Below are 27,404 nucleotides of genomic sequence, written 5' to 3' on the forward strand. Positions count from 1 at the left end.
CTTTCTTACATATTGTTCACACTTGTGGGTTTTTATTTTATCTGCGAATTGCAGTATATGTTTACAGATTAAGATTTATACTGGCTGTCGAGTGGTTTGTAATCAAAATTATCAATGCTTAAAGGTAAATCCAGAGGTTTAAATAGTGATAATATTCTATTCATAACTCGATATGTAGCTAGTATTTTCATATTTAAATATTACATAATCAATAACAAACAAACATTATATACTTTATCGAGTTAAACATTTCAAAGTTGGAGATGATATTAAGAATTTTTGAACTTATTGAAAAGTTATGTGTCCCAATGGGCCTGGTACAATTCTAGGAACTCAAATTAATAAATTTTAGCTGGTGTTTGAACTTAATACTTAATCTATTAAATTATTAAAAGTGTTTGTTTTTTATTTAACTAGCACGAGACTCGCACAATGCGGCTGTGGTTGTGGCAGCAAAGATGTTGTGGTGGGGGCGATAGTTGGTGGTGGAGACAGCGTCGAATGATATAGATGATTGATGTAAAGGTAATTGGTGAGATATTTTGAATAAATGACTTATATTGTAATTTAATTATTAATGGTACTTTAGATAATTTCTCCGTAACTTTTAAAGAGGGGAATTTTGTTTATTAAATGGTATAAAAGTATAGATTAAGTATATAAAATTAGGATTAAGAAATAAGTGTATTTTGGATATAAAAAAATAAGAAAGTTATAGATAAACAAAAATAACTGTATTAACTATACATATAGAGTATTATTTATTTACTTTATTTATTTATTCAGTCAATTAACTAGTTTTTTCAGGATTTTAATTTTGAACTCTTAAAAATCTGAAAAATTCGAGTAACCCGGAACTCAAAAAACCCGACACATACACTTTTGTTTGAAAGCGGCCGAAAAATTGCCACGGTGCACAACCGCCGATCACACACACACACACACATATATATATATATATATCACAACCGCCTCTAATTATATCTCCGTCACGCCAACTTCTGAATCTCTAAATATCAATTTTATTATTAACACATCCTTCAAAATCAAACTCTACAGTTTAATACATTAATAATAATAATAATAATAATGGCGAATTTAAGAAAATCTGTATTATTTGGCATTTCTCGCCTCATCAATTCAGCTCCCGCTAGGCTACACGCTGCTGCTTCTGCTACCTCCTCAAACGGCGTCGTTTCGTATCAATCTGTTTATAGGTATATTTTCATGCTTCTTCTTTCTTTCTTTTTCTTTTTGTTTTGTGTTTTACATATATATTTGTAGTATGTGTTTCATCAATTTTATAAAATGTGTTTTTTGCTTGATTATATATATTAGTATATATATATGTATGTATATATATTTCAGGCCCCTTTTTAGTATAACTCTGTGTGTGTGTATGTGTGAGTGTAATGCATCATTTTCTGAAAAGTATACTTTCGATATAAGGATGTAATATCGATTTCGGCTCGATTTTTAAGTTGATGATGAATTGAAGTAACTAACTCGATGATTGGTTTGGTTTCGTATCATGCCCGAATATACAAAATGTTCACCATAATTTCAACTTGAATTTCTTTCTTGTTAATGTAGATCTGTTATTAACTGTTTGAGGCATAATGATTTCTTAAAGGTATATGTTGATTATTTTTATATGTAAAAGCCATGTTAAATACCGAAACTTTGCCGTTGTTTCGTGACTGTTTACTTTAAATTGATCAGAAATTTCCATAAATCGATTAGAAAAGAAGAAGTTTATGCCATTAAATAGTTATCTACTTTAAATTGGTCAGGAATTAAAAGTCAAAAGTCCTTAAATCATTTCTTACAAAAAAGTTATGTGCTTGAATAAGAATTGTCCATAAGTAGAATTACCTTTTGTGCAGTTTTCCATTTTGTGTAGGATTCATGTTATTGTGTAATTTTTCGGCCATGTGTTTATACTAAAATTCACTGTGTGTTTTGCCTTATTTATAAAAATTTGTTCTTTGGTTGATGCTCTTATGTAATTGTCGGGCCATTTGTTTACCTAATGGTGTGTGTTGCATGATTTTGTTCTACTATTGAAGATGTTTGTACGTTATTTTTTGTAGAGTTTTCTACATGTGTCTGTGTCAGTGTGTGTGTTTGCGTATACTTGTAATTCAGGTGATGTTTTAATGTAAATTGTTGGCCTCAGGTCTTAAGATGTCATTCTATTGTGTATATTCATGCCTTGTGATTTATATGTGTGTGTGTCTGTGTGTTTTGCCTAGTTATGTATGTAACTTTGGGGCTTTGTATTGTCTAATTTTGGAAATGTGCATGTCTCTGTATTTTGGTCAATTTTGATCTTTTACTGATGTTGTTAAGTAATTTGTAGGCCTGGCATTAACTCGTTCTCTCGTTTCTATTCTTCAAATAATGGTGTTGAGTTGATGGACTTTGATTTGTCTAATGAAGAAAGCAAACGACAATTAGTGAACAGGTTTGTCTTATTATTATTATTTTTTAAATTTCTATATTTGAATTGTTCAGTGATTAAGAAGCATTTTACAAGATTGATGATGACATCTGTTTTTGTACGGATAGATTGGTGTATAGGAGTAAACAAAGGGGGTTTCTTGAGCTTGATTTAGTATTGGGCAGTTGGGTGGAGAATCACATTAGATCATTGGATGAGAAAGGGATCAAGTCACTTGTCGATGTCCTTAACCTGGTACGTTTTGGGAACATAATTGTTAATTATCATGTTACTAGCTTAGTAACCCGCGTATTACGCGGGCAGATAAAAAAAATATACTTTAATTTACTTAAAAAATGTTTGTACAAAAAATATATATAAAAAACTTAAAAGAAAGCATGTAACCCATTCACATGTAACAAACTAAAATATTTAATGAAGGAATAGAAAATCAAAATTTAATTAAATATGATGTCATAAATTAATTAAATAAAAAAAATAATTAGTAAAAAATTATTTCACAATGACAAGTAGGTTTTCCTTTAATAGAGATGACATCATCACAATTTTCTTTATTTATATAAGAGATACTTTTGTTAAGACATGTAATTCTAGAGCTGATATGTATGACATTGTGTTGTACAAAATGGGTGAACTTGGATTGTGTCAAATTCCACAAGGGTCAGATCTATAATGTTAGCTATAATTGAACATGTCAAAATTGCTTGGTCGAAAAGAGGAGAGTTGTCCAAGTCTATGAAAGTCCAAACGACCTCCTAAGCTGTCAAATGGGTATAATCACATTAAATGTGCTTGGAAGGATACAAGTTGAACGGGGTAAAACGAACTGTATTTCAACGCGTAATACTTCATTTTATTTTTAATACAAATGTTAGATCAAATGTTATCGTATTTGATACACTACTAATCATTAAGAAAGATGGCGGAAAGAGACCCGACGGGACCAAAAATCTCCTGCATTGATGTGTTTCATAAACCACCCATTTTGCAACCTCTTGCTTTGATGAGTGGTACCTTTTGGTTTTATATATACGTGCCTGTATTTTTTTTTTTCATATTACTCTGCCTGTTGCAGGAAAATCCAGATTTGTGGAAATGGCTTACTGGGCAGGAGCAACCCCCTGAAGCAATCAACACGAATCCCGTGAGTTACACATCACATAAAAACCTGGAATAATGTAACCATTTTTTATATGTTTCTTCTCTCATGACAAGCTTATTTGTATAATAGGTATTTATTGAAGTGCGCAGTAAGGTAATGAATAACCTTGACAACTATGCTTCTCCTCAGACAAGGGCTACACCTGGCCAACCATGGGTGAGAGGATGGGATGATTTCAAGAAAGGTCGTGATAGCCCCATTGTTGGTAATCAGTAGACCTTCCAATGGCTCATTTCCATAGTTAAGTTCACTTATGCGAAAAGCAACAAGAATAAATCCGTTATAAGCTAAATATGTGTAATTGCATAAGACCCTTAAATCTATATAGTGTTATATGCATTGAAGATGTATGAATATTGTTGTATACCTTAGTAATTAGTATATAATGGCATCGAGGCTTGAATAAAATATTTTTTTTATCATTATGATTGTTTTGTGATGACATATTAAGTATTGTTATGTTTTCTTGGAGTATTTATTCTTAAGTCAATTGTTGAGAAGTATTGAGACCGTCAGTATTATAGGATTGTGTTATCACCCACAATCCCACATCCTGTACTCCCACATCCAGAGGTTGCAAAACTGGCAGGTCAGGTAACATGTCAAGTTTAGTAGTTATATTTGTGTCAAACCAAATGGCTGGCACTTGTTGAACCTTTTTTTTTGTAGCTTGTCTATAATCTATCTCACAAGTATTAGCAAGAATATATTTGAAAATTATAAGATGAGTACTTTTCAATACAAGTAGTTTCAAGTTTGGGATATTGCAGGCATTTGAAATTTTGAATGCATGTTAAGTGACTATTGAACCATGACTACAGTATGACTCAATTCTTTTTAATATTTTTCATAAATGGGCTGAATTTGCCACTTCTATACAGAACCAATTATCTTCACTATTTTAACCAACAAGGATGCCAATATATGCACCATGTTTCGGTGGTTGAATACTCTGTTCTTTATCTGCTTTCATTACCTCAAACAACTCTCAGTAAGACCAAAGTTTACAGTTTAAACTAACCAGCCCATGTAAGATTCTCCCTACCAGCATACGGCTCACAAAACTCAGCTGCAAACATGTTAGCAGCTACCAAGGTTTCAGATCACTGACAGGACCGGCAGTCCAGTTTAAAACCTTCTCTCCGTTCCTCAAGTATACGCTTTTGTCATGAGGCAATTTACGTGCAAGACCATTCAAGATTTGATGGAAAGCATCACCTGTTTGAGCAGGATGTGGGAACAGCATAGCTTGCTTCATTGATGGATTTGCAAGCAATCTCTGTTTTCTTAATATGACTTCTGGTGGAATTGATGTGAGGATGGTGTCGAGATTAGGGACATCTTTTTCGTCTACATACACACCAATTTCCTCCCATGGGATAGCATCAGCAAAAGGTAAGACAATATCGTCTGCAATGATAACTGGGATGCAACCAAATACCACTGCCTCTACTAGTCTTGGACTCCATGGAGCCCACCCGAGTGGGCATAAACAGAATATGGATCGCTGCATATCTTCATAGTATGTTGTTGGATGGTCGGTTGAGATGTCGAAGAGAGGGTTGTTTTTGAAGTTCTCCCATACTGCTGCTCTTGCTCCTCTGCAGGTTCATATACATAGCTTAGTTTCAAAGTGGAGAAAAGAATAGCTATCGACTTATTACCATTAGAGGTACCAAAACGGACTGGTTGTGTAATGGCAGTTTAATCTTGTGTGGTTCAAGCACTTCTAATTGTGAAACGTTGCAATTTTCATGTAATAAGAGTAGTAGAGACATACCTTGCATAATAACCCCCTTCAGGGTCGTTTCCCACATCATAAAACAATCCTCTGAAGTAGACAAAGATGGACCGAGGAGTACTTGGTGGAATCAAATGGGATTGAATCTTCTGGGCAGGTGCATATGGAGGAACTGTGATCGAACCATCCTTTAAGCAAACATGATTCTTTTGGCCGAATGTTTGAACCAATGTAGCGCGCTGGAGCAGAGAAAGAATGCCTCTTTCAATGGCTTTTTCTTCCTGAAAATAGCAGTTGGAGGGTCAAACAGGTCAAAAAGGTTAGTTAAATAAGTAGTAAAAGTGGAAATGGTCAATTGGGTTGTACAGGTTAAAACGGAACCAAAGTGTGTTTCTAAAACATAAGTGTAGTTAGTTTATAAAGAGAGATACATTTTGCAGAAATTACATGTCCATCATAGGAAGTCCACAAACATCAGGCAGAAGGTTTTTGGGTCAATCCTACCGGACCCGACCCATCTGGACATATTACCCTACCAACTAACCCATCCATTTTACCACTTCTACCATAATTTAAAAGATAGATTGTAGATTTGTACCTGATAATGAAAGCAAGCACCAAAATCATGTGGTACGATGAAGAAGTGATCAGCCCCTTCTGTCCGATTCCAATAAGGCCAATTAGAAGAAATAAGTTGAACTGCACTTCTCATCACTCGTGGTGCTTTGAATGGTAAAGGGAGGCCATTTGGCGTTAAGTCACATGTGGTGTAAACAGGTGTATAAAACCAATCAGCCTCCTCTGGATTTAAAGTTCGAATGGGACTCGATAACAGGAACTGATGCATATATATCTCAGCAGCAAACATGTGGTTGAGACATCGAGGATCTTTCTGCAGAATTTTCTTGTTGTACTTGCTAGGAAGCTCGTAAACATAGACTTTCAGCCTTCCAAGTGGGTTATCATCTAATACATCACCAGCACTACCTAGATAGTACAACACTTACCTGGGTTAATCACCAAAAGGGTGCGCTCTGAGTACTAAAATGGTACATGGGACGAGAGGGTTCCCACCCATTTACCCTCAAAAGGGAGGCTACAGAACACAAATGGGCATGGGTGATGGGTGTGTAAAACTTGGTCCAGTCTGACAAAACTAAAAAGGATAGGTGCAGAGACTCCATGGAAGCTATTCTAACGAATGGAGTTAATCATATTACACTATTATAATGTTATAGGGTTCCTTCTACTGAAACTTCAAAAAAGTGAAGGCCGAGGAACTAAAACAGTAACAGACCAAACATCTACTAGCTACATCTGGTTTAGATTTCAGCTCCAGATTTATCAGTGGTTTTCTGTTTTAAGGTTTTTTCAAAAACCAATTCTCAATTTAGTTCCTACATTTTCCAGCAGAAATCTAGTAACTTAAACATATGTTCGGAAAAATCATGTTTCCTCCTACCATAACTAAGCTGACCCACTCACTTGATTCGGGCCATAACCAAATTGGTAAAAAGTATGAACTTGTTATGAAACAGGTTAAACCCAACCAGTATTAAAATTTTGAACAGATACTCATTTTACCACCAATGCTCTTTACTGCCACCAGAAACCTGGCCTTATGTGGTGCACCACTATGCCAGGTGGTTGCCTGGATTCATCCTTGTAGGGTGGACAATGGCTGGTGCCAAGATGGCACCTGGGGTCAAGACTGTCCCCACCAATCTAAACCAGCGAGTTATAAAAATGGCAAAGGAAATCCCAGAAAGCATCTACATTATAGCAAAACAAGAAATTTAAAGCTAGTGTGAGAATCACCTGATATTCGCTCCGTTTTCTGACCTTTACGTAGCTCAAAAGCATCAACATTGAACATAAACACAAAGCAAACAAGCAACAGCAAACTGAAATTCAAGTTCATCATCTTTAACCTACAATATCTCGAATTGAAAAATGTGAAGTGCAATAAAAAAAAAATGGAATGATTTGGTTAATGACAGAACATTTCACATATTATATATGTATTTGAGTTTAAATATGTAAAGAGATAGTTGGCATGTCATTAGACAAATTGGTTGTTAGATTGTAAGACCCTTTCTTGAAAATTGACATTTCATATTGCAATAGTGATTGATACATACATATATGAATAATTTAGAAGCAAATGCACACATGTAATAAAAGAGATGGGCATATGAATATTGCTTAAAGAAACAATGTGGAGAAGAATGTTAAGTTGTTCAAGTGTCCACTCCTGTTGATGCTAATATTATATCATTATATTATACTATTATATTACTATTATATATTATATATAATATAATAAATAAATAAATACAGGTTGGTTTCATCTAGTTGTCAAAGCTGTTAGACCATTGTATTTGGTGATACTAAAAATTTTAGAACAAGGGTGTTGTTACATGTGTAATTAGTTAAACATAAAGGGTTTCTATGATTAGGCCCATTAAATATAATAATTAGTGTTAGTACAATAATAGCCCGAATCTTTTAGATGAAAAACTAAGTGATATGAAAATCATCTTTGACCATACATCAGATGATAAATCAAACTTTGAAATGAATGTCTAAAAATGTAATTAATCTTAATATATAATCTGTTGTATATGTAAACTAGCTTATAAACTGGGTATCTATTAAAGATATTAAGGGTATTGAATACAAAAAGATAAACATAAAAAACAACACTACTTACATATTTATAAAAAGTGACGATAAAAATAAAAAACCATACGATTGTGGACATGCTATGATTTGAATCTTTTTTTAGAAAAAGTGACCAATACTCGGGCGAAAATGTATTTACGTAATACAAAAACATAAAAATGTTGACCAGATTGATGGTGCTTCTACATATTATTTCGTTTACTATATACATGTCTAACTGTTATTACTGAACTCATATATACTTATTAAATAAAAATTATGCACTTTTGTTGAAAGTTAGAAAAAAAAGAGATGCAAAATGACCATAATACCCTTAATGGAATAGTTTACATCATTAATCCATTATTTTCTAAAACATCCCACTACCCCTTTTAGATCAATTACCTCTAACATCAATTACATTTACATCAACCTGCAACACACTCGTGTCATCACCACCTATCGCCGACACTACTGACCGCCGTCATGACCACCACCGCCGCATTGCACGGGTACTGTGCTAGTACTAATAAATGATAATAACGAAACACAATTATGAAAACAAAGTAAATTGGATATAATCAATAATGTACCAATGGTTTTTTGAAATCATACTTAAATTGTAAAAACTAGTAATGAGTAAGTTAAAAAGAAAATGATAATAGAATTAGTGAGACGCCATTGATAAATTATGACATATGGTTGGATAAAAAAAATGTTTTACATTAGGCTTGGTTAGGTTTTAAAAACACTTCATAGTAAAAGGATTATAAATAAAAGTTAGAAGATGATGTCATAAAACAATTAAATAAAAAAAGATAATTATTAAAAAAAACTTTGAGGTTGTCATGTAAGATATTTTTGAAAAATAATTATGTCATCAAAATTTTGTTTTATTTATATAATAATATTTATATAATAGATATCCAATATAGAATTCTTTTTACGGCGTTTAAAAAAATTTCAAATATCATATGATTGTATACGAAAGTACACATTGCATAGACAACATCTATAGACGGAGGAACGGAGGAAGGTATGCTCCGTCCGTTCCTCCATCCCCTTCTAGTGGTATCGCAGGTTGCAGCATCGGGTATAAATCTATCTGATTTAAAATGTATTTTTATATTTATAAAAACTAAAAAGCAACCACAAAGTATTTTGTATCTCAACTTTTAAGGGGTTTTAACTTAAACTCGCTTCTCATCTTTCCGTCACTAGTAGTTTGGAGATGGTGATCTCCCATTTCTTCTTCCAACCCTTACACGCACATGGCACCTTTCACTCACCAACTCTATTGAAGTAAAAATAAAGGATAATAGTGTAACCAACTATGTCAAAGTGATTATGTAGTATAGTGAACTACTCAATCGGTCAATCAATATAAGTACCTATAAAATTTGTTCAATCCACGTAAAGTATGTAAGAACCTTACATTGTTTGAACAAAATAAACATACAGGTCCTTACATTCATTGATCCAAATGAAAAAAATCTTTATGTTGATTGCACAATATTCATAGACACTTACATTGAGTGAATGCCCAAGTAGGTAACAACCATTTTGGTATAGTTAGTCATATTTCGAAGCTATTGTTCTTAAAAACAAAGATGGAAGATAAAAGATGAATGAAAAATGAGTTTATTAGTGAAGATAGAAGATGTGAGATAAATGGAAGATAAATGATGTGGAGTAAAAATTTGAAAATGAAAAAGGAGGGATAGCCCTAACACCTTATGTATATGCATTTAATTTACAATGCTAGTTACATTCCGATGTCATCATCCCTAAAAACAAAGCTTAGTCAAAATCCATCCCTAGAAACAAAACTTAGTCAAAATCCGTCCTTCGGCTACCTTGGATCAAGGATAGAGATAGGAAGTAAAACAAAGATGGAAACATAAAAGATGGATAGAAAATGAGTTTATTAATGAAGATAGAAAATGTGAGATAAATGGAAGATAGAATGATATGCAGTGAAAATTCAAAAATGAAAGAAATATGGATAGCCCGAACACCTTATGTATATGACAATATGACATGTTAACAAAATTATCATATGTACTTTACAATAACAATATCCGAATACATAATATAGAAGCATTATAAACTAAATGCATATATAAAGCAAATGATACTAGTTCAATTAATTAATGAATATTTGGTAATATCCAAATCTTTTGAGTTTGACTTTTTAAAATGACAAATCTATGAGATTTTATCTATTGATTTCATGAACCTTATAGTAAGGAGTGAAATTGACACACCTAAATCGTGTCAACTTAAGAAACCAAAAATGTAATTTTCTTTTACTTAAATATTACTAAAACAAAAAATCTAAGAATTAAATACTTGAAAAGGTATTTAACTTTAATCTAATCTAAAGTTTGACGTCTGCAATTTTTTTAACGAAGTTGACGTGGTGACCAAAAATGAAAAAAGGTGACAAGTTTGGTATAGAATTTGCATTTTTTTTTTAGTTTAGTGACTAAAAATAAAAAAACGTGTTAAACTTAGGGACTAAAAGTATAATTTACCAATTTTCTAACAATAGAGACCATTGTTTACGGGAGTATTAAACAACATGGACTATTTTCGCCAAAGAGAGGCGTGCACGGAAACCGATGCACGCCTTTATACATTTAAGCCTATATCAATGTTTCATGTTGATTCTGTACCCCTTAAACATCACAACTCCAATAACAAACTATTGTGTTGTGATTGACGTTACAGTCGCAAGACGCAACTTCAAACGTTGAGAACTTTTTGAAAACATGCATGCAAAATGACTAAACAACGTTTAATATACTTAAATTAGTTACGAGTTTAGTACTTAAGAACATCTAACGGAAGAAATACATATTCAAACACGTAATCTTTAATATATTAACTAGCAAGTTAGTAAGAACAAACAACAATGTTTTTGAACAGTGATTGGTTTATATGTTTCTCATACTTGGCATTTGGTTGCCTTAGTTTTTCTTCTATCCTTACACACCTCTTCAAAATACTTCACCAACACACAATGTATCATTCAAGGTGACAAATATATATAGAATTAGAAAGTAGCAAATGAAGGGGAAGCAAGTGATGGGTAATAGTGATGTAGAAACACAAGCCGATAGTGGTGTTTCGCAAAGTAAGGATGGAAGTAGCCAAGAGGAATACAAGATTATTGCTCAAATGAGAGCTTTAGTCGAAAATAATGATCCCACCTCTAAGGTTGGTCTGTCTGCAAAACTAAGATATGACTTCATTTTAATGTATCAGTGTAATTAATGACTCAAAACTTGTATTCTTAGGAGTGTGATGATGCGACATTGAGAAGGTTTCTTAGAGCTCGAGATATGGACATAGATGCCGCATGTGCCATGTTTTTGAAGTACCTAAAATGGAGAAGAACGTTTATTCCTAATGGTTTCATATCCGTGACAGAAATCCGAAATGAAATAGCACAAAACAAGATGTTCATACAAGGATCAGATAGAAGTGGACGCCCGATAACTGTTGTGTTTGGGAATAGGCATTACCAAAATAAAACAGGAGGGATAGAAGAGTTCAACCGTATGTTTTTTTAAGTTACCACATATGCTCATCAATTAGAGGTGGCAATTTCAACCCATTACTTATATTTGGTTTGTTTGGGTTGTATTTTAGCTGCAAGGAGAATGCGTCAAACGGGTTAAATGCCTCCTTAACTTTACTTTTAAGGCAGACGACCTTCTAAATTGTTTTTTATTCATAATTAGTGTGTTACTTATATATATAAAAAATGAACAAAGAAATATTTGCAGGGTAAACCAAACTTGGCATGGCGTTTTGATCCATTTATCAATCAGCCTATCTTTGCCACCTCTCTACTCATTACTTTAGATGCTTTACATGTGTCTAAAATCAGTTTTGACTTTTGATATTTCAGGTTTTGTGATCTTTGGACTCGAAAAATTATGTTCAAGGTATTTTTATTCAAAGCTAGCCCTCTTCTTTCTAGAATCTAAGTAAAAAGAATCGTATCTTCCCTTTCTCACTGGAGTAAAGTTTTTCGGTTAGAGGTGACAATTTGAACCAGCTTACCAAGAATTGGGTTCATTAAAGAATCGTGCCAAATGAGTCAAATGGGTCGAAACAGAATTTGAACCTCTTTATATAGTTTTATTCTTAAAAATTAGATCAGCCTTTGATGATATGGTTTGTGTAATCATATTTAATACATGGTTTTTATAAATAAAAATATAATAAAAGGGCCAAATTAGTATGGGTTGACCAGAACTGTTGTTACCTGAAACCTTTACTCGACTAGCCATTCAGCCACCTATGTTTTCTGTTAGTAATAAAATTCCATTATATACAAAAAGTCAAAAATAGTAGCATATAGGTCAATTTGATTTGAAATACCGTTTGGGCCACGTCCAAAGGCTCGACTTTCCCTTAATAGCCTGAACTGATTACCGTTCTTTTATCTGCAATCTCTGTGAAAAAGTGTTGGGTCAACCCAGAGCAGCTGCATTTTCTTTGCTAAGGGAGTAATACCATTTTGAGCTTATTTCAAGATAGATCTTGATAGTATAATAACATATGAGTAACAGGATGCCTCAAGGCCAAGAAAAGTTTGTGTCCATCAACGATCTTCAAGGATGGGGATATTCAAACTGTGACTTACACGGATATCAATCTGCACTCTCCATTTTACAGGTTTGCAAGTATCTCAATCTTTGTTTCCACACATGCAAACATGTCAAACATATGTGAAGTAGAGGTGTCAAGATGGGTGGGTCAGACAGGTTGAGCAACAGGCTCAACTTAAAACTGTTATGGCCTTATGGGTCAAAACAGGTTGGGTAGATGAAAAAATTTTGTCCATCTTTTATAAACGACTAATGCATTAAGTCATTCGACCATTTGACCACTTAGATATAGAACACAACCTGAATCGGCCATTTATAAGTAAATAAACGATACTGCCATGTTTATTATTGTGATGGAATAGCCCTAAAATTTCCATATCTTCTATGGTCACATTATGATGCCCCGAATCAAGTGACTAGTGAATAGTGATAGAACTAGCATATATTAGTTCTTGATGTATAACATTGATGTACATTTCAGGATTATTTTCCAGAAAGGCTTGAAAAATTGTTTATCGTGCATGCTCCTTACATATTTATGGCACTATGGAAGATAATCAATCCCTTTATCGATGAAGAAACAAAGAGAAAGGTAAGTTTGCAGTTGTGTCAAGAGGTGTCAACTTCGATCCATTACTTACGAATAGTTCAATTCAGAATTTCAGAAAATAATTTATCTGTAACGGGTCAAACAGGTGGAAAATTGCCAAAAATGTAATTTTGGTGCAAAAGCCCTTCCAAATAACTATTCAAAAGATAATTACTACATATATGATGCACTATATCTACACATAAAGATATCAACTTAAGCTGACTCATCCACACACGACAAATACATGTTTTGACCAGAACCTGTTTGACCCATTACCCAACCTCCCGACCCATCTATTTGCCACCTCTATATGTACTTTGTTATTGCAGTCATACATGGTGCAAGTTAAGTGACCACTAAATATGGAGTAATATATGCAGATAGTGTTTGTTGAAAATAAGAAGCTGAAATCTACACTGCTGAAAGATATAGAAGAAAGCCAGCTACCAGAAATTTATGGAGGCACGCTGAAATTGGTTCCGGTTCAGGATATCTAGTTTAGTCAACGTTGTACTTCTATCTTTCTTCAAAGATCTTGATGCACCATTAATGGTTGTTAACAATGACTTATTGTCTGTTGTAATATGGAAATTATGAAAATTGTTGCTTTCAAAATACTATTGCTTACATTAAGTATAATAAGATTATGATAGGCTGTCTGTATAGTTAAGAGGTAACCATTTCAACCCATTTATTCCAAATTGAGTAAAAGCGGATTATGTTTTCTTGATAAAAAGCTCATATGGTTAAGATGGGGAAATGAGCCAGCTACATTTTCAAGTTCATAATTATCAACACACATATGTGAACTACGCTAGCTACATTTTCATTTGTTTTTTCTCTTTTTACAATTAACTATGCAGATGATTGTTATATCTTACGTTTGTATACACAATATATATGGAAAGGTAACACAAGCTATATGTTATATGATTATATACCAAGTTGGGTTTTTAATGTTATGTTTCGTTTCGTTCTCGGCTTTTTACCATGTTTTGAGGGTGCTCTGAGGTGACATAATGACAAGTTGGATAACAAGCCAAAATGGTCAAATTTAGTTGACTTGTAAATCCTTCTTTGTACATTTATAAATAATCTACATGTTAAATATGATCATATGAATGTTACTGAAACAACAATACTCATAGTTTATAGCCCATTTCACTTCTAGAACTTTAAAACGAAAGAACTAACTAGTTGCCCATATTTACATAAAGACATTCACGAAAAAAGCATGTGTAATGTTAATTGTATAAGTATACATAGACTACGTGTGAATATTAAATAGTTATTATATCAATAAACGAGTCAGAAACTTGTAATGACATCATATACAACAACAATAATACTCAATCCCGGATGATAAAATGTAGACAACTATATCCCGGATTATGTTCAATACTCGGGCAATTCGCTAGATTTAATGAAGCCTCAAGTGAACGATAATCCCATGGGATAAAAGACCCTTTTCAAAAAGACCTTTGTTGTTATAACATCATGTGTTAATTATATATCATTGAGCTAAAGACAAAGGTATTAATAGAAAAAATATCATAATTGAAAGAAAATAATACAATATCTATATTGTGTTGATTCCACTAATATTTAAATCTATGATTTTAATGTATCTTGTCTTCTAGATAATGATCTTTATTGAGACTACCAAATATTCTATGAAGTTTAATATATGAAGTTGTTAAAACACATTGGCAAACAATTAGTAGTTTAATGCTCATTTTTAACATCTTGCAGACTCATAGTCAAAGTAATTAAAGGACCTTTCAGAAAGCATAAAGAATACTTGCACATGTTATTATGTTAATCATTCAGATGTGATGGCCATATACAATTAGCTTTCCATATATATATATATATAGTTTCTAATATGTTTGGAAACAATCACAATAAAGGTTAACGATTATATCTGCATTGTAGTACCAAGAAACAGACTACACTTGCATCCGAAAACTAATGCCTTTCAGGTAAATTTCACACGTTCCAGTACTTTTCTCTCGGAAAAAGACTAGACTTACATATAGACAGAAAGTCAAAAAAAATGGAGGGCAAGGAAGTGATGACTAAAGATAATGGTGAAACAAAAGGAATTAGTAGTAGTGCTGTGCAGAATAATTATGGAAGTAGTGAAGAGGAACACGAAAAGATTTTGCAAATGAGGGATTTGGTCGAAAAACAAGATCCTACCTCCAAGGTGAGTTTGTCCCCATAATCCTATAACATGTTTTTATTACATAATGTAATGGTTAATGTAGTATGCTTATGTTGGATCTAGTAATCTTTTATAAACGGCATACTATCTTACTCCTAGCATACGGGTCAAAGGCACAGACGCCCTCAATGCGATAAGACTTCGAATGTGGCCTAGCCGAGATGCGCGAAAAAAGTGTGGGCCTGAGAAAAAAAACCGCACTTAAGTAAATAATTTAAATTACTTATATATCAAAAAAGTAAACCATTCAAATTAATGATGGATCTATTGAATATAGGGCTACATATGGCATAATGGGTGGGTTGGGTAAAAGGATAGAATTGGGTACCTTTCTAGTATGGGTTAAAGTGGTTTGAGTAGTGTCAAGCCAATCGTTCCTAAACTAATCAAGAGGTTTCTTTCATATCAGCTATTCTTTTTAATAATCTAATCCATTTGACCCATAAGAAGAAAAATATAAGCCAAGTCGACCCTTTTACTAATAAATGAGTCAAAATGGCCAAATCCAGTAAAGTAGATACATGACAAATGTATGAACTAACTTTTAGCAACTCAAGAAATAAAGATCTTTCTAAATTTTATATAGTGCCGGTCACCTGAGTTATATATGTGGCAACTTTTCCTAAAACATGAGTAAAATATGACTCTACATTGGAGATATGACACATTAATACGAGAAAAAAGAATATGATATGACTCCATTTTAGTGTCATGCATTCAATCATGCTCATACATTGGTTTGCTTTTTAGGAATATGACGATTTGACAATTAGAAGGTTTCTTCGTGCACGTGATCTGAACATAGACAAAGCCTGTGCTATGTTTCTGAAGTACCTGAAATGGAGACGAACATTTGTTCCAAACGGTTCCATCTCTGTATCAGAAATCCCAAATAACATAGCTCAAAACAAGATGTTCATGCAAGGTACGGATAAAAGTGGACGCCTGATAGCTGTCGTGTTGAGTGGCAAGCATTACCCCAACAAAGCAGGAGGTCTGGAAGAGTTCAAACGTATGTTCTTAAACTTTGCACATTCTCATACCGAAATATATATACTCAAATTTCCCTAATAATATTGCAACTGCGTCACAGGTTATGTGGTCTTTGCACTTGAAAGAATATTATCAAGGTATGACTATTTTGATTCGACAACCCTTCCTATTGGAATCCATTTAAAAACTGTTAAGCAATACCAAAAACTGTTAAAACTCTCGAACTTTCTTTTTAGAAAAGCAAATTTATTTTTTTTGTAACCAAATAGTGGTTTACATTATCGTTACATACAATATTTAGGATGCATTAAAGATACACTTTGGGAGAGTCTAGGTTGATCAACCAACTTGAACCGTTAAAATAAGACAATAAGTAAATGGGTGGAAATTGCCACCTCGACTATCTGTGGTTGATTTTAGTGATAAGAAAATCTTGATAACCATTATTTAACATTTGACTATCAGGATGCCTGCTGGCCAGGAAAAGTTTATGGTCATTGCAGATATTCAAGGATGGGGATATTCAAACAGTGATTACCGTGGATATTGTGCCGTAGTCTCTATATTGCAGGTCTACAAGCATTTCACTTCTTGTGTTTATCTCTATGTGTGAAAGAATAACCTGTAATTCCAGATTTTTGAAGTTACATCATGATGGAATAAATCGAAGTGATAAAAATAGAATATACATTAGTTTCTGATGCAACTTATTAATGTCTATGACAGGATTATTATCCAGAACGATTAGGAAAAATGTTTGTCGTGCATGTTCCTTCTATATTTATGGCGGCGTGGAAGATGGTTTATCCTTTCATTGATGAAAAAACAAAGAAAAAGGTAGGATTATAAAGTTGGCAATTTTGGCACACTTATGAACTGGTCGATCCAAATTATGTTTTATTTATTAATCTAACTGGTAAACTGGGTAAATATACAAGAATATCCTAGATAGGAATCAGTCAGATAGGTTGGAAGATAACCACAGTGCACTTATGATAAATAAAATGAGGGAGTCATTATTCGAACGATTATATTATCATTGGAAAAATGGGACTTCTGTAAGCGTTTTCTCCACTAATAAATTTGGCACAACAGGGTTTCCGGTCGACCCAACCCATCAATTTTGCTACCACCTTACTTGTCTACACCAATTACTGGCCGCATGTTATATTGTCCTACAAGGCTACAAACATATGATATAAATTTAAGTGGTCCACCTCACATGACATGTAAACTCGTAAACATTTGTTTGAAATTTGTTTATCATTCTAGTATTTCTCCATAATTTGTAACTTGTTTGTAAACATAGTCGCCCCATGACTAATAAGACGAATTGTATGTTTACCTTGCAGATTTTTTTTGTTGACAATAAGCATCTGAAATCTACTCTTCTGAAAGACATAGACGAGAGCCAACTTCCAGAAATTTACGGCGGCAAACTGAAACTGGTTCCCATCCAAGATAGCTAGTTTGGTCAACAGTTGACTCATTTTTCTCTTGTTCATGTCTAATTGTCTATTGTTATGCACCAGAAATGGTTTTGAGAAATGCCTTTTGTTTGCCATCCATAACTTGTAATGACTAATGAGAATGGGCTAGTTTTCTAAGCTCTTGCTTATGATGGTTGATATCCTGTAGTCACATATCCAATGCATGAAATCTGGTAATAATTAATAGAGCAAACTGAGTGGGTGTATAGGTTGGGCAACAATTCATAATGGGTAATTTTGTACGGGCAAAACAGATGGGGTCAGGTTGACCCGCAAAATTTTGACAAAAAATTTTCAAACTTTTTCCAAATAAATAGTTTGTCAAATATGATTACATAAATATGTTTTTTTGGGATGAGATTACTTTGGACTATGGAGGTTTCATCAATTTAAAGTACCATATTTCTAGTTTACCACCCATTTGACACGTTACCTTTTAAGCTGAAATTTACTATATATGTTTGACCCTATATAGATAAAATATCCTTCCCCAAAGCAAGCACCAGTGAAATTGGGCATTGTCGTTGTGTCTAAGTAAATGGGTTGAAACGGCCACCTCTAGTATTAATGAACTAGCACAACGTCTAGATAACTATTCAAAAGGTAGCAATTTAATTAGAAAAGAATGGGATCCGACACTACCGCTAGTGTCTTCAATCAAAACAGTGTCGGATTTTAAAAATTTTATCGGTGGGGGCCAAATTTTTTTTTTTTTCTATCGATATATTCCGGATATTATATTATGGTCATGCAATACACTTAATCGGGTCGAGTCAAACAAAAATAACACTAATAATCTAAGTTTTCCATTCAAATTACCAATACATAGTTTCTAACCAACAAAAAACTACAAGAGAAAAGGCGTTGGATTGTGGGAGAAATACCTTGTTACATGGATTATGAATTGTTGGATAAAACATAGAATTATGAATGAACTAAGCGAATTGTGGGTTATAAAAACTAAAAAGGTAAAAAAAAATATTCTGGAGCCTAAAACTCAAAAAAAGGGAAGAAGACCTTGTTACGTTGATTGTGAGTTATAAGCTAAAACATAGAATTATGAATGAACTAAGTTAATTGTGGGTTATAAAAACAAAAAATGTAAACTTAATAGATTTAAATTATTTTGAACGAAATACGGCGAAAAAACGGTGGTGGCCCGGGGCCCACAGGTCCCTAAAGAGAACCGCCATTGAGTCAACGGCAAAACAGATTGGCGGGGTTTACCTAGTTACTTTTTTTAATACTCCTTTACATAATCAGTGTGAAAATATGATAATGATAATTACAAAAAAAAAATTAAATAAGAAAAGATTAAGAGGTTTGCAAATGCATAGGGAACCAAATGACATTCTTATTAAAAAAAAAAATAAATGAGGTGGATAGATGTAAAATAACTAATAATGAAAAGGACCTTCACCTAAGAAATTCAATTCTGATGGCCATATCCAACAACATTTCCATTTTATATATTTGCCAACAATAACTAACATTAACCATATATTTCAATGGTAGCACCAAGAAACAGCTATGAAAGGGCTTTTTGGTAATTCACACATTCAACTGATTCAAGTACTATTCTCATAAAAACAATATATAATTATCTATATCTACATCTATATATATTGTACAGGTTTCAGGCTATAAAAAAGTTATAAAAAAAAAAAAAAAAAAAAAAAAAAAAAAAAAAAAAAGGTCAAACAGATGGATGGTAAGGAAGCTTTGACTAAAAATAATGGTGAAACACATGGAAATAACTATGGAAGTAGTGAAGAAGAACACAAAAAGATATTGCAAATGAGAGATTTGGTCGAAAAACAAGATCCTGCAGCCAAGGTTAGTCTGTCACATGTTTTGACCAACTAGGAAATCTTTATGTTTTATTGCATAATGTGCAAGTTAATGTAGTTTGATTATGTTAGTATTAATAATCTTGATGTTTCCTATAGAAAAGATCTGTTTATGGACTGCACCTTTGATGGGTTAATTATTGGAGGTCTAACCTTTTACTATATACAACTTTTAAGTACAAACTTTTATTTCACAAGTTTTTTGAAGCTTCGGGTTAAAGTGGGTCAGGTTGGGTTGATCCAAAACGTGTGTTGTATAAACTTTGTTATACTACAAATTAATGTGTGAATATATTAATGATAACTAGTTTATTACAATAGTAATTTGATCGAAAAAGAAGTTACTTTTAACTAGTTTGACCCGAACCATTCAGCATGGTTAATCTTCAGGTAAAAAAAAATGAAACTGCTGCAATTGCCCCGGATGAGATTTATCATTAACATCGAGGTCTTAATGTTATCAAGATTTTTCTATCCATCCATAAGAATTATCATCAATTCTTATGTTATGAAAGCAACACATTTGACCCTATTAAACAGTATATTCTAACTTATGGACCCATGGAACATAATACAAAATGATGGATTTGTCAAATGCATTGATAGAGGTGGCAAACTGGCAATATGGGACTATGGGTTGGGTGGGCACTAGGTCATAACATGATAACTCTATTATATGGGTTGAAAGTCAAAGCATATTGAGTCGGATTGGCTGACCCGCAGAAAATTTGTTTTCCAGTTTCTCATTGATCTTTATATATTTACTGTTATGAAAAAGTAAATTATCAGAATGTTTTTGCTAAAATGATCAACCCAAAGCCGCCACCATTTACACTAAACCGAGGAGAGGCGTTTCGAACACACTTTTATGTGACTTTCAAGTTTCAACATGTTTGACTTCTTTTCAGTTAAGCACTTAAGCTCTTTCATGTTTAATGAGAAAACAGATACTTAGCCCAATTTCACATAAGTGGGTCGGAGTGGCCACATCCAAGTAATGAGATTCATGACATTATGAATGAGCAAAATTTTAACATTTCCAAACAATGGAAGATCCCTCAAAACTTTTAGGTGGTGCAGGTCACTTGACTTGCAGATTTGGCCTCTTTTCTTAACAAAATGAGTACAATGTGAATGTTCATCGGAGTCATTAGACACATTACAAGATAAAAGAATATAATATACGACTTCATTTAGTGATGTGTCATTCAATCTTTTTAATAACGGTTATATATTTTAGGAGTACGATGATTTGACAATTAGAAGGTTTCTTCGTGCTCGTGATCTGGACATAGACAAAGCCAGTGCTATGTTTCTGAAGTACCTGAAATGGAGACGGACATTTGTTCCAAGTGGTTCCATCTCTGTGACAGAAATACCAAACCACATAGCTCAAAACAAGTTGTTCATGCAAGGAACAGATAAATCTGGACGGCTGATAACTCTCGTATTTGGTGGCAGACATTACCCAGAGAAAGTAGGAGGTCTGGAAGAGTTCAAACGTATGTTCTTTAACCTACCACGTACGTTCATTAAACGAAATAAATTTTTATAATATTTTCCTTAACAACATGGCACCTACATCACAGGTTATGTGGTCTTCACTCTTGAAAGAATATTGTCAAGGTATGACCATCTTGATTCCACAACTTCCCTCCCTATTTGAATCCATATAAAAAAAATGTTAGCTAATAACTTAAGTTGCAAAATAGGCTCAGATCAACATTGGCAACTTTTGTGCAGTTCAATATCGGTTTGGACGAAACTTTTTTTTTAAAGTTTGAAACTAATATATAACTAATCAGTGTGTCCATTGAAATTGCTAATCTATTTTAAATATAATCTATATTCATGAATTAAAATCTTTAGCAGCTTATATACATTAAAAAAAATTGCACTTCGGGTGAGTTTGGGTTGATTGTACCCGTTTGACCCGTTTCTCCATTAGAGATAAAACAGAATCTAAAACGACCCATTCATGGGAAATGGGCTTAATTTACTTCCATTACTTTCTGGGAATGATGTTAATAAGTAAAAAAAAAAAAAAAAACTTGATTACCAATAATTCGTTTTCAATATCAGGATGCCTGCTGGCAAGGAAAAGTTTGTGGCTATTGCAGATATCAAAGGGTGGGGATATACAAACAGTGACTACCGTGGATATCTTGCTGCACTCTCTATATTGCAGGTTTGCAAGCAATGCATTCAACTCAAGAGAACTATAGTTACATTGTTATACCCTAGATTAAAGTGAGACAAAAGAGTATACATTAGTTTCTGATGTAAAACATTGATGTTTATGACAGGATTACTATCCAGAACGACTTGGAAAAATGTTCGTTGTGAATGTTCCGTATGTATTTATGGCAGCATGGAAGATGATTTATCCTTTTATTGATGAAAAAACAAAGAAAAAGGTAAGCAAGGCACAATTTCGACACACCTGCTAATAAACTTGCACAAATTTTTTCATAGCAAAATCATTGCACTTCTAAAAATCCTGTAATCATGGTTGCCACAAAATAACATTATCGTAAGCTATTCTAAATATTTATATAATTGTTTACGGTCAAACCCAACACACAGAAAAGTAACACACATTGACCAATTAGCCAACAGGGTCAATTTCACTACCTCTATTGTCTAGATCTTAAACCGATAGCTTTTTACTACGGTTCTACGTAGTGTAAATTAGTGACCCCTGTGACCAAGTCCACAAGTACTAAAGTTGGATCGATTTTATGTTTACCTTGCAGATCGTCTTTGTTGATAGTAAACACCTGACATCTACACTTCTGAAAGACATAGACGAGAGCCAACTTCCAGATATATATGGAGGCAAAATGAAATTGGTTCCAATCCAAGATAGCTAATTTAGGCAACAGTCTACTCTTGCTAGTATTGTTCCCTTCTCCTAAGATCATTATGCACCATAAATGGTTGCGAGAAATGCCTGTTTTTGACATGTATAATGTAATGAAATTTCACTAGTATCTAAACTTTTGCTTGAAGGTGATATTATGTAGTCACACATGACACATCTAATGCATGAAATTAGATATTGATACATCAGCATAGTGTTAACCAGAAAAGGCAAATGGGTCAGCTGATGCGTTGGGTAACGAGTCATGATGGGTAAATAATGTGTGGGAACAGATGAGGTCAGTTTTACCATAACTATATTGCACTATTTTATTGAATAATTAGATGGTCAAATATGATTTTCGAGTTTTCATGAATTTAAAATAGCAAATCTAAACCCATTTAACATGTTACCTGGTCAGATAAGACTTACCCTACCTGTTTGTTTGACCTGTTAGAAAAAACCTAACCTAAATTGACTATACATAATTACTGGGTCGAAATGACCACATGTAGTATTGATTAAACATCACAAGCTTTAGATAACTACTTGGAAGATAGCCGTTATAGAAGAATGTGATCTGACACACAGCCAATATCTTCAGTCAACTAACAACAAACATCTATTTAAGAGAATGTGTAAAGATTAAACTGCATAGATGTAAAATAGAAAAGGTCATTAAGTTATACATTACAATGCCTCAAAGATGGATCATAGATGGTATATCTTTCTGAAATTTTTATGCAGTTTAACAAGATATCAGATATGAGAACAAGTTCATAATATTTCCAGAAGGACAAGTTGGTTAGCTCAACGGGCTCACCCCTACTTGAGACTTTTACCTGTATAATAATATGAATTTACTACATATACTTGTATGATCAAAATAGTAACAAGTATCAAGGCACCAAAGGGCCTTTGGCCAGAGCTATGGGGTGACCCATCAAGCGAGAGGACACAGAATCGGGTCACACTTGAGATGCTTTACGTATATATTAAATGGTTGTAGCCTTGTACAGGTGGAACAACAATAAGAAAAAAAAAAATAGAACTAAGGCATCCTCAGCTGGGCATTAATAAAAGAAAGAATTTCATATATGCAATTGATAAAAATTCATCGATAGAGATAAAAGAATATGGGAAAATTACAACATATTTCTAACATATTTACCAAAAAAAATAAAAATAAAGGAAAAACTCACCAGCTACAAGCCTGGTAAGCTACCAGTTACCAGTAATCTCCACAAGTACAAAAACCATCTTCAATTCGATGAAAACGGGTTCGGTCCCGCACAATTATCACCCTTTTCAATACTTTAGAAACCAACTTCAACCACGAGTGACAGTCAAGACAGGTCCGCAGATTCTTTGAAATCCTAATTTCAGAGCCTGGGCTTGATTTTAGGATACCGTAAGCCAATGCCAACTTTTCACTATGATAATTCAGATTTCCCTCCTTTTCCTCCTCGGATATATCCATTAAAACCAACTCCGTTACAGGAACAAACCCTTCCTGCCTGATACGAACAATCAACGCTTTGAGCAACTTGTAAATCGATTCTGTATCGGAATGTAATCTGTCTCCTGATCTAAACTGGTGAATCATTCCACTGATTTCTATCCAGCTTTTTCCCCTGTTCTTGCTAACTCTCTTTTTTCTCATTAGATTCCTCACTTTTTCAGCATTATCCCATTTATTTACGGAACAATAAGTATTTGATAATAACACATAATCTCCACTACCAAGATTTGATATACTTGAAGCTGCAAGTTCTACAAAATCAAGATTTTTGTGTGTTCTACACGCACTAAGAAATGCTCTCCATATAACAACATCAGGTTTCATTGGCATCCCTTTAATTACTTCATAAGCTTCTTTTAGGAGCCCGGCTCGACCAAAGAGGTCTACCATTGACCCATAATGCTCAAGCTGTGGCTTAATTAGGTATTTGTTGGTCATTAGATCAAAATATTCACGACCTTGTCGAGTCAAACCACAATGGCTACATGCGGTTAACATTCCAACGAAAGTAATTGCATCGGGTAAAGTGTTTTCAGCCTCCATCTGTGAGAAAGTTGCAATGGCATCCATTGCTAGACCATGCATTGCTAGCCCATTAATCAAGGCATTCCAAACTGAAACATCATCATGTCTAACGCTATCGAAAATTGCTTTTGCAGTATCAATTCTTCCACATTTTGAGTACATGTCTATGAGTGCAGAACTCAAAATAAAATTAAGTTTGATCCTTTTTTCAGTCAGTAAACCATGTATCCACTTAGCTTGATGTAGAGCCCCAACACGGCCACATGCAGTGATAATGGATGCAAATGTAAACTTATCTGGCTCCACATTTGACCTTAACAACTTTCTGAAATACCCAAAAGCATCCTGAAAACGTGTGTTTTTAACACAACCTCCAATCATTGAGTTCCAAGAGATTATATCTCGTTCAGGCATCTTACCGAACATCCTCTTGGCAGCATCAACGTCTCTCATCTTCATAAAACACGCGATGATTGAATTGGAGGCAACCAGTTTGAAGTTATAACAAGGAGCTTCATAGAGTAATTGACGAGCAAAGATAAGATTTTTAAAGGATATATATGCTATAACCAGCAGTGATGTAAGAGATGGACATGATTGATACCCAAGTTTAATGACTCTTGTATGTGTTCCAATAACAGTTGTTGGATTGCTCAGTATAATGCACTCTTTCATCGTACGGACCATCAATTCGTGGTCTGAAAGTCCTGTTTAAGGAACAGAAATGTATCTATTCAACAGGGCACTAGCTCTTAATAGTACTACATGAAATAAATAGCTGTGAAATAAAAGAAGCTTAAGACCTACAAAGATCTAAACTCTAAATCAAAAGTTGTTATAATATCAGAAGAATTTCAAATAGACATAGAAAATAGAATACTCTTGTCCCCATATGAATGTGCATTTTATAGATAAAAAAAAAGTACTATTAAAACTCAACTGGACAGATTTCATTCTATGACCACAATTAGCCAGGCAAGTGTGTGCTTCAGAATGAGAGTAAATTCATGTATATGCGTCAAAACTCATGTGCATGCAATCCAGAACAGACACAGTTGCAGACACACATCAGTTAAGCGAACACTATTCGTATGTGAGCCAGAATATAGTGTATACAGTAAGAAATTCTATGATATGTACTTGCAAACAAAATATATAGAGTACAGTGTAGTCCTTGTTAATTAGCCTGGTCACTGATCAGCTTGGTCAGTGAGTGCAAGTTCCTGATCGGTATGCCCAGACGAGCCTACTCCAAGCCTTGCTGATATGAATCAACACCCTGAGCTGGTTATGCAAGCTTCGTTCATGTATCGGGCCATTGCTCTAAACCCCACAAGAGAGTTGCCACTAGGACCTGTAAGGGGGCGTAAACCCCCTTAAACCTTGCTATTGGGTCTTGGTATATCATTTACTCAATAAGTGTACACTCGTGACCCATTTCCATGTCTAATAACAATATCCCTCAATCACGCCATATTACTAACACAATTTAAGTAACTTTTTTTTATGTATTTCTGCAGCTTAGGTAATATCCTAACACAATTTCTTAAATCTAACACTGACTTGCTATTGGCCCCTAACAAAACATACACTTAAATTCTAAACTATTAAATCCTCTAGACCAAAAATCTTGGCTTCCCCACTGTCGCGGGTTATCAAAACACAAAAAAGCTTCCTCCTTTTACAGTCTACAGTTAAAAATAAAATCAGGGGGTAAATTTCATTTAATTTAACGAGGGTAAGAAAAAGTAACCTGAAGTTTTGATACAAGGAAAGTGGGTAATGGTGTGGTTGGAGCGCCATGGCCGCCATATACAACGACAAGTACGGAAATGAATCCTGTTTATAATTTGTGTCATCATCATTAATTTTACATATTACACCCACCGGCAGAGAAAGAGAAAGTGCTTCAATTGCTCATATTTATATGACACCAGCGGCTTAGTTAGTCTTTGAAGATGAAGATCAAATATTTGGGCTGCTTCAAGTCTTCAACTAGGCCCAGCTAATTTGGTCTGCTTCAACTTGTTATATGGGTGATGATCTATACCACCTAATATTTACTGTACACCAGCAAATGAGGTGTTAGTACTGTATAATACTATGAAACATGATCTATACTATGAAACATAAATTTTTTCCTATGTTTTTTGGACAAAGACAAAAGATATATAAGACTAGAAGCAAAGAAACAATTGATTAGCAAATATATATATATAGGGTGAGGATCTGGAAGAAGGTGTCTTAAGGAGAGAAGATGTTATTGTCCAATAAATACCTGACATGTGTCAAATTAAAATAAAACACGCGGTGGCATTTTTGTAAATAAAGTGAACTTTTGTTATATGCGACGCGGTGGCAATTTTGTAAATAATGAACTCCGTTACCAATTAACATTCCGTTAACTTCCGTTATCTTTGATTAAAAGCAACAGAAATTTATATCGACACATAAAATTTTAGATCGACAAGAATTTATCAGATCGGTCTATTTCAAAAATCAAAATTTTCTCTTTCTACACATATTTCGACTGCGCATATGGTGGATCTTCAAGAATTACATGAAAATCCTGGTAATTATTAATTCTTTTTACTTTTCGTTTTTTTTTTAAAATTTTTTTAAATTTATATTATCTTGAATCAGTTTTTTAATTCTTTTTAATTTTTGTTAGTTTTTTTTTTTTTTT

At 33.7% G+C, this 27,404-nt stretch overlaps 5 protein-coding genes across 6 annotated transcripts; 3 read left to right on the plus strand and 2 right to left on the minus strand.

The window, feature by feature from the left end:
* The first annotated feature begins 874 nt into the window (after window positions 1-874).
* LOC122607538 (succinate dehydrogenase assembly factor 2, mitochondrial) lies at window positions 875-4,048 on the plus strand. The gene is made up of 5 exons (XM_043780529.1): window positions 875-1,217; window positions 2,363-2,467; window positions 2,572-2,698; window positions 3,540-3,608; window positions 3,696-4,048. Exons 1-5 carry the CDS (start codon window positions 1,090-1,092, stop codon window positions 3,840-3,842), a joined length of 576 nt encoding a protein of 191 aa, XP_043636464.1. The 5' UTR covers window positions 875-1,089; the 3' UTR covers window positions 3,843-4,048.
* A 401-nt stretch (window positions 4,049-4,449) lies between these two features.
* LOC122607919 (probable beta-1,4-xylosyltransferase IRX10L) lies at window positions 4,450-7,381 on the minus strand. Its single transcript, XM_043780993.1, has 4 exons — window positions 7,186-7,381; window positions 5,966-6,354; window positions 5,407-5,648; window positions 4,450-5,227 (listed from the first exon to the last, which is right to left on the minus strand). Exons 1-4 carry the CDS (start codon window positions 7,289-7,291, stop codon window positions 4,714-4,716), a joined length of 1,251 nt encoding a protein of 416 aa, XP_043636928.1. The 5' UTR covers window positions 7,292-7,381; the 3' UTR covers window positions 4,450-4,713.
* A 7,923-nt stretch (window positions 7,382-15,304) lies between these two features.
* Window positions 15,305-18,053, plus strand: LOC122608768 (CRAL-TRIO domain-containing protein YKL091C-like). The gene is made up of 6 exons (XM_043781858.1): window positions 15,305-15,457; window positions 16,226-16,487; window positions 16,569-16,605; window positions 16,934-17,039; window positions 17,195-17,305; window positions 17,821-18,053. Exons 1-6 carry the CDS (start codon window positions 15,305-15,307, stop codon window positions 17,935-17,937), a joined length of 786 nt encoding a protein of 261 aa, XP_043637793.1. The 3' UTR covers window positions 17,938-18,053.
* A 1,567-nt stretch (window positions 18,054-19,620) lies between these two features.
* On the plus strand, window positions 19,621-22,824 carry LOC122606587 (sec14 cytosolic factor-like). The gene is made up of 6 exons (XM_043779429.1): window positions 19,621-19,794; window positions 21,049-21,310; window positions 21,398-21,434; window positions 21,891-21,996; window positions 22,115-22,225; window positions 22,565-22,824. Exons 1-6 carry the CDS (start codon window positions 19,663-19,665, stop codon window positions 22,679-22,681), a joined length of 765 nt encoding a protein of 254 aa, XP_043635364.1. The 5' UTR covers window positions 19,621-19,662; the 3' UTR covers window positions 22,682-22,824.
* On the minus strand, window positions 21,271-26,857 carry LOC122606584 (pentatricopeptide repeat-containing protein At5g50990). Of its 2 annotated transcripts, XM_043779425.1 has the most exons (3): window positions 26,472-26,857; window positions 23,874-25,425; window positions 21,271-21,466 (listed from the first exon to the last, which is right to left on the minus strand). In XM_043779425.1, exons 1-2 carry the CDS (start codon window positions 26,581-26,583, stop codon window positions 23,900-23,902), a joined length of 1,638 nt encoding a protein of 545 aa, XP_043635360.1. In that variant the 5' UTR covers window positions 26,584-26,857; the 3' UTR covers window positions 21,271-21,466; window positions 23,874-23,899. The 2 variants fall into 2 exon arrangements, with proteins under 2 accessions (XP_043635360.1, XP_043635359.1); XM_043779424.1 differs by lacking the exon at window positions 21,271-21,466 and having other exon boundaries at window positions 23,745-25,425; window positions 26,472-26,856.
* Between the last annotated feature and the right edge of the window lie 547 nt (window positions 26,858-27,404).

The sequence above is a fragment of the Erigeron canadensis genome, chromosome 7 (assembly GCF_010389155.1).
Source record: "Erigeron canadensis isolate Cc75 chromosome 7, C_canadensis_v1, whole genome shotgun sequence".
Classification (NCBI taxonomy): Eukaryota; Viridiplantae; Streptophyta; class Magnoliopsida; order Asterales; family Asteraceae; genus Erigeron; species Erigeron canadensis.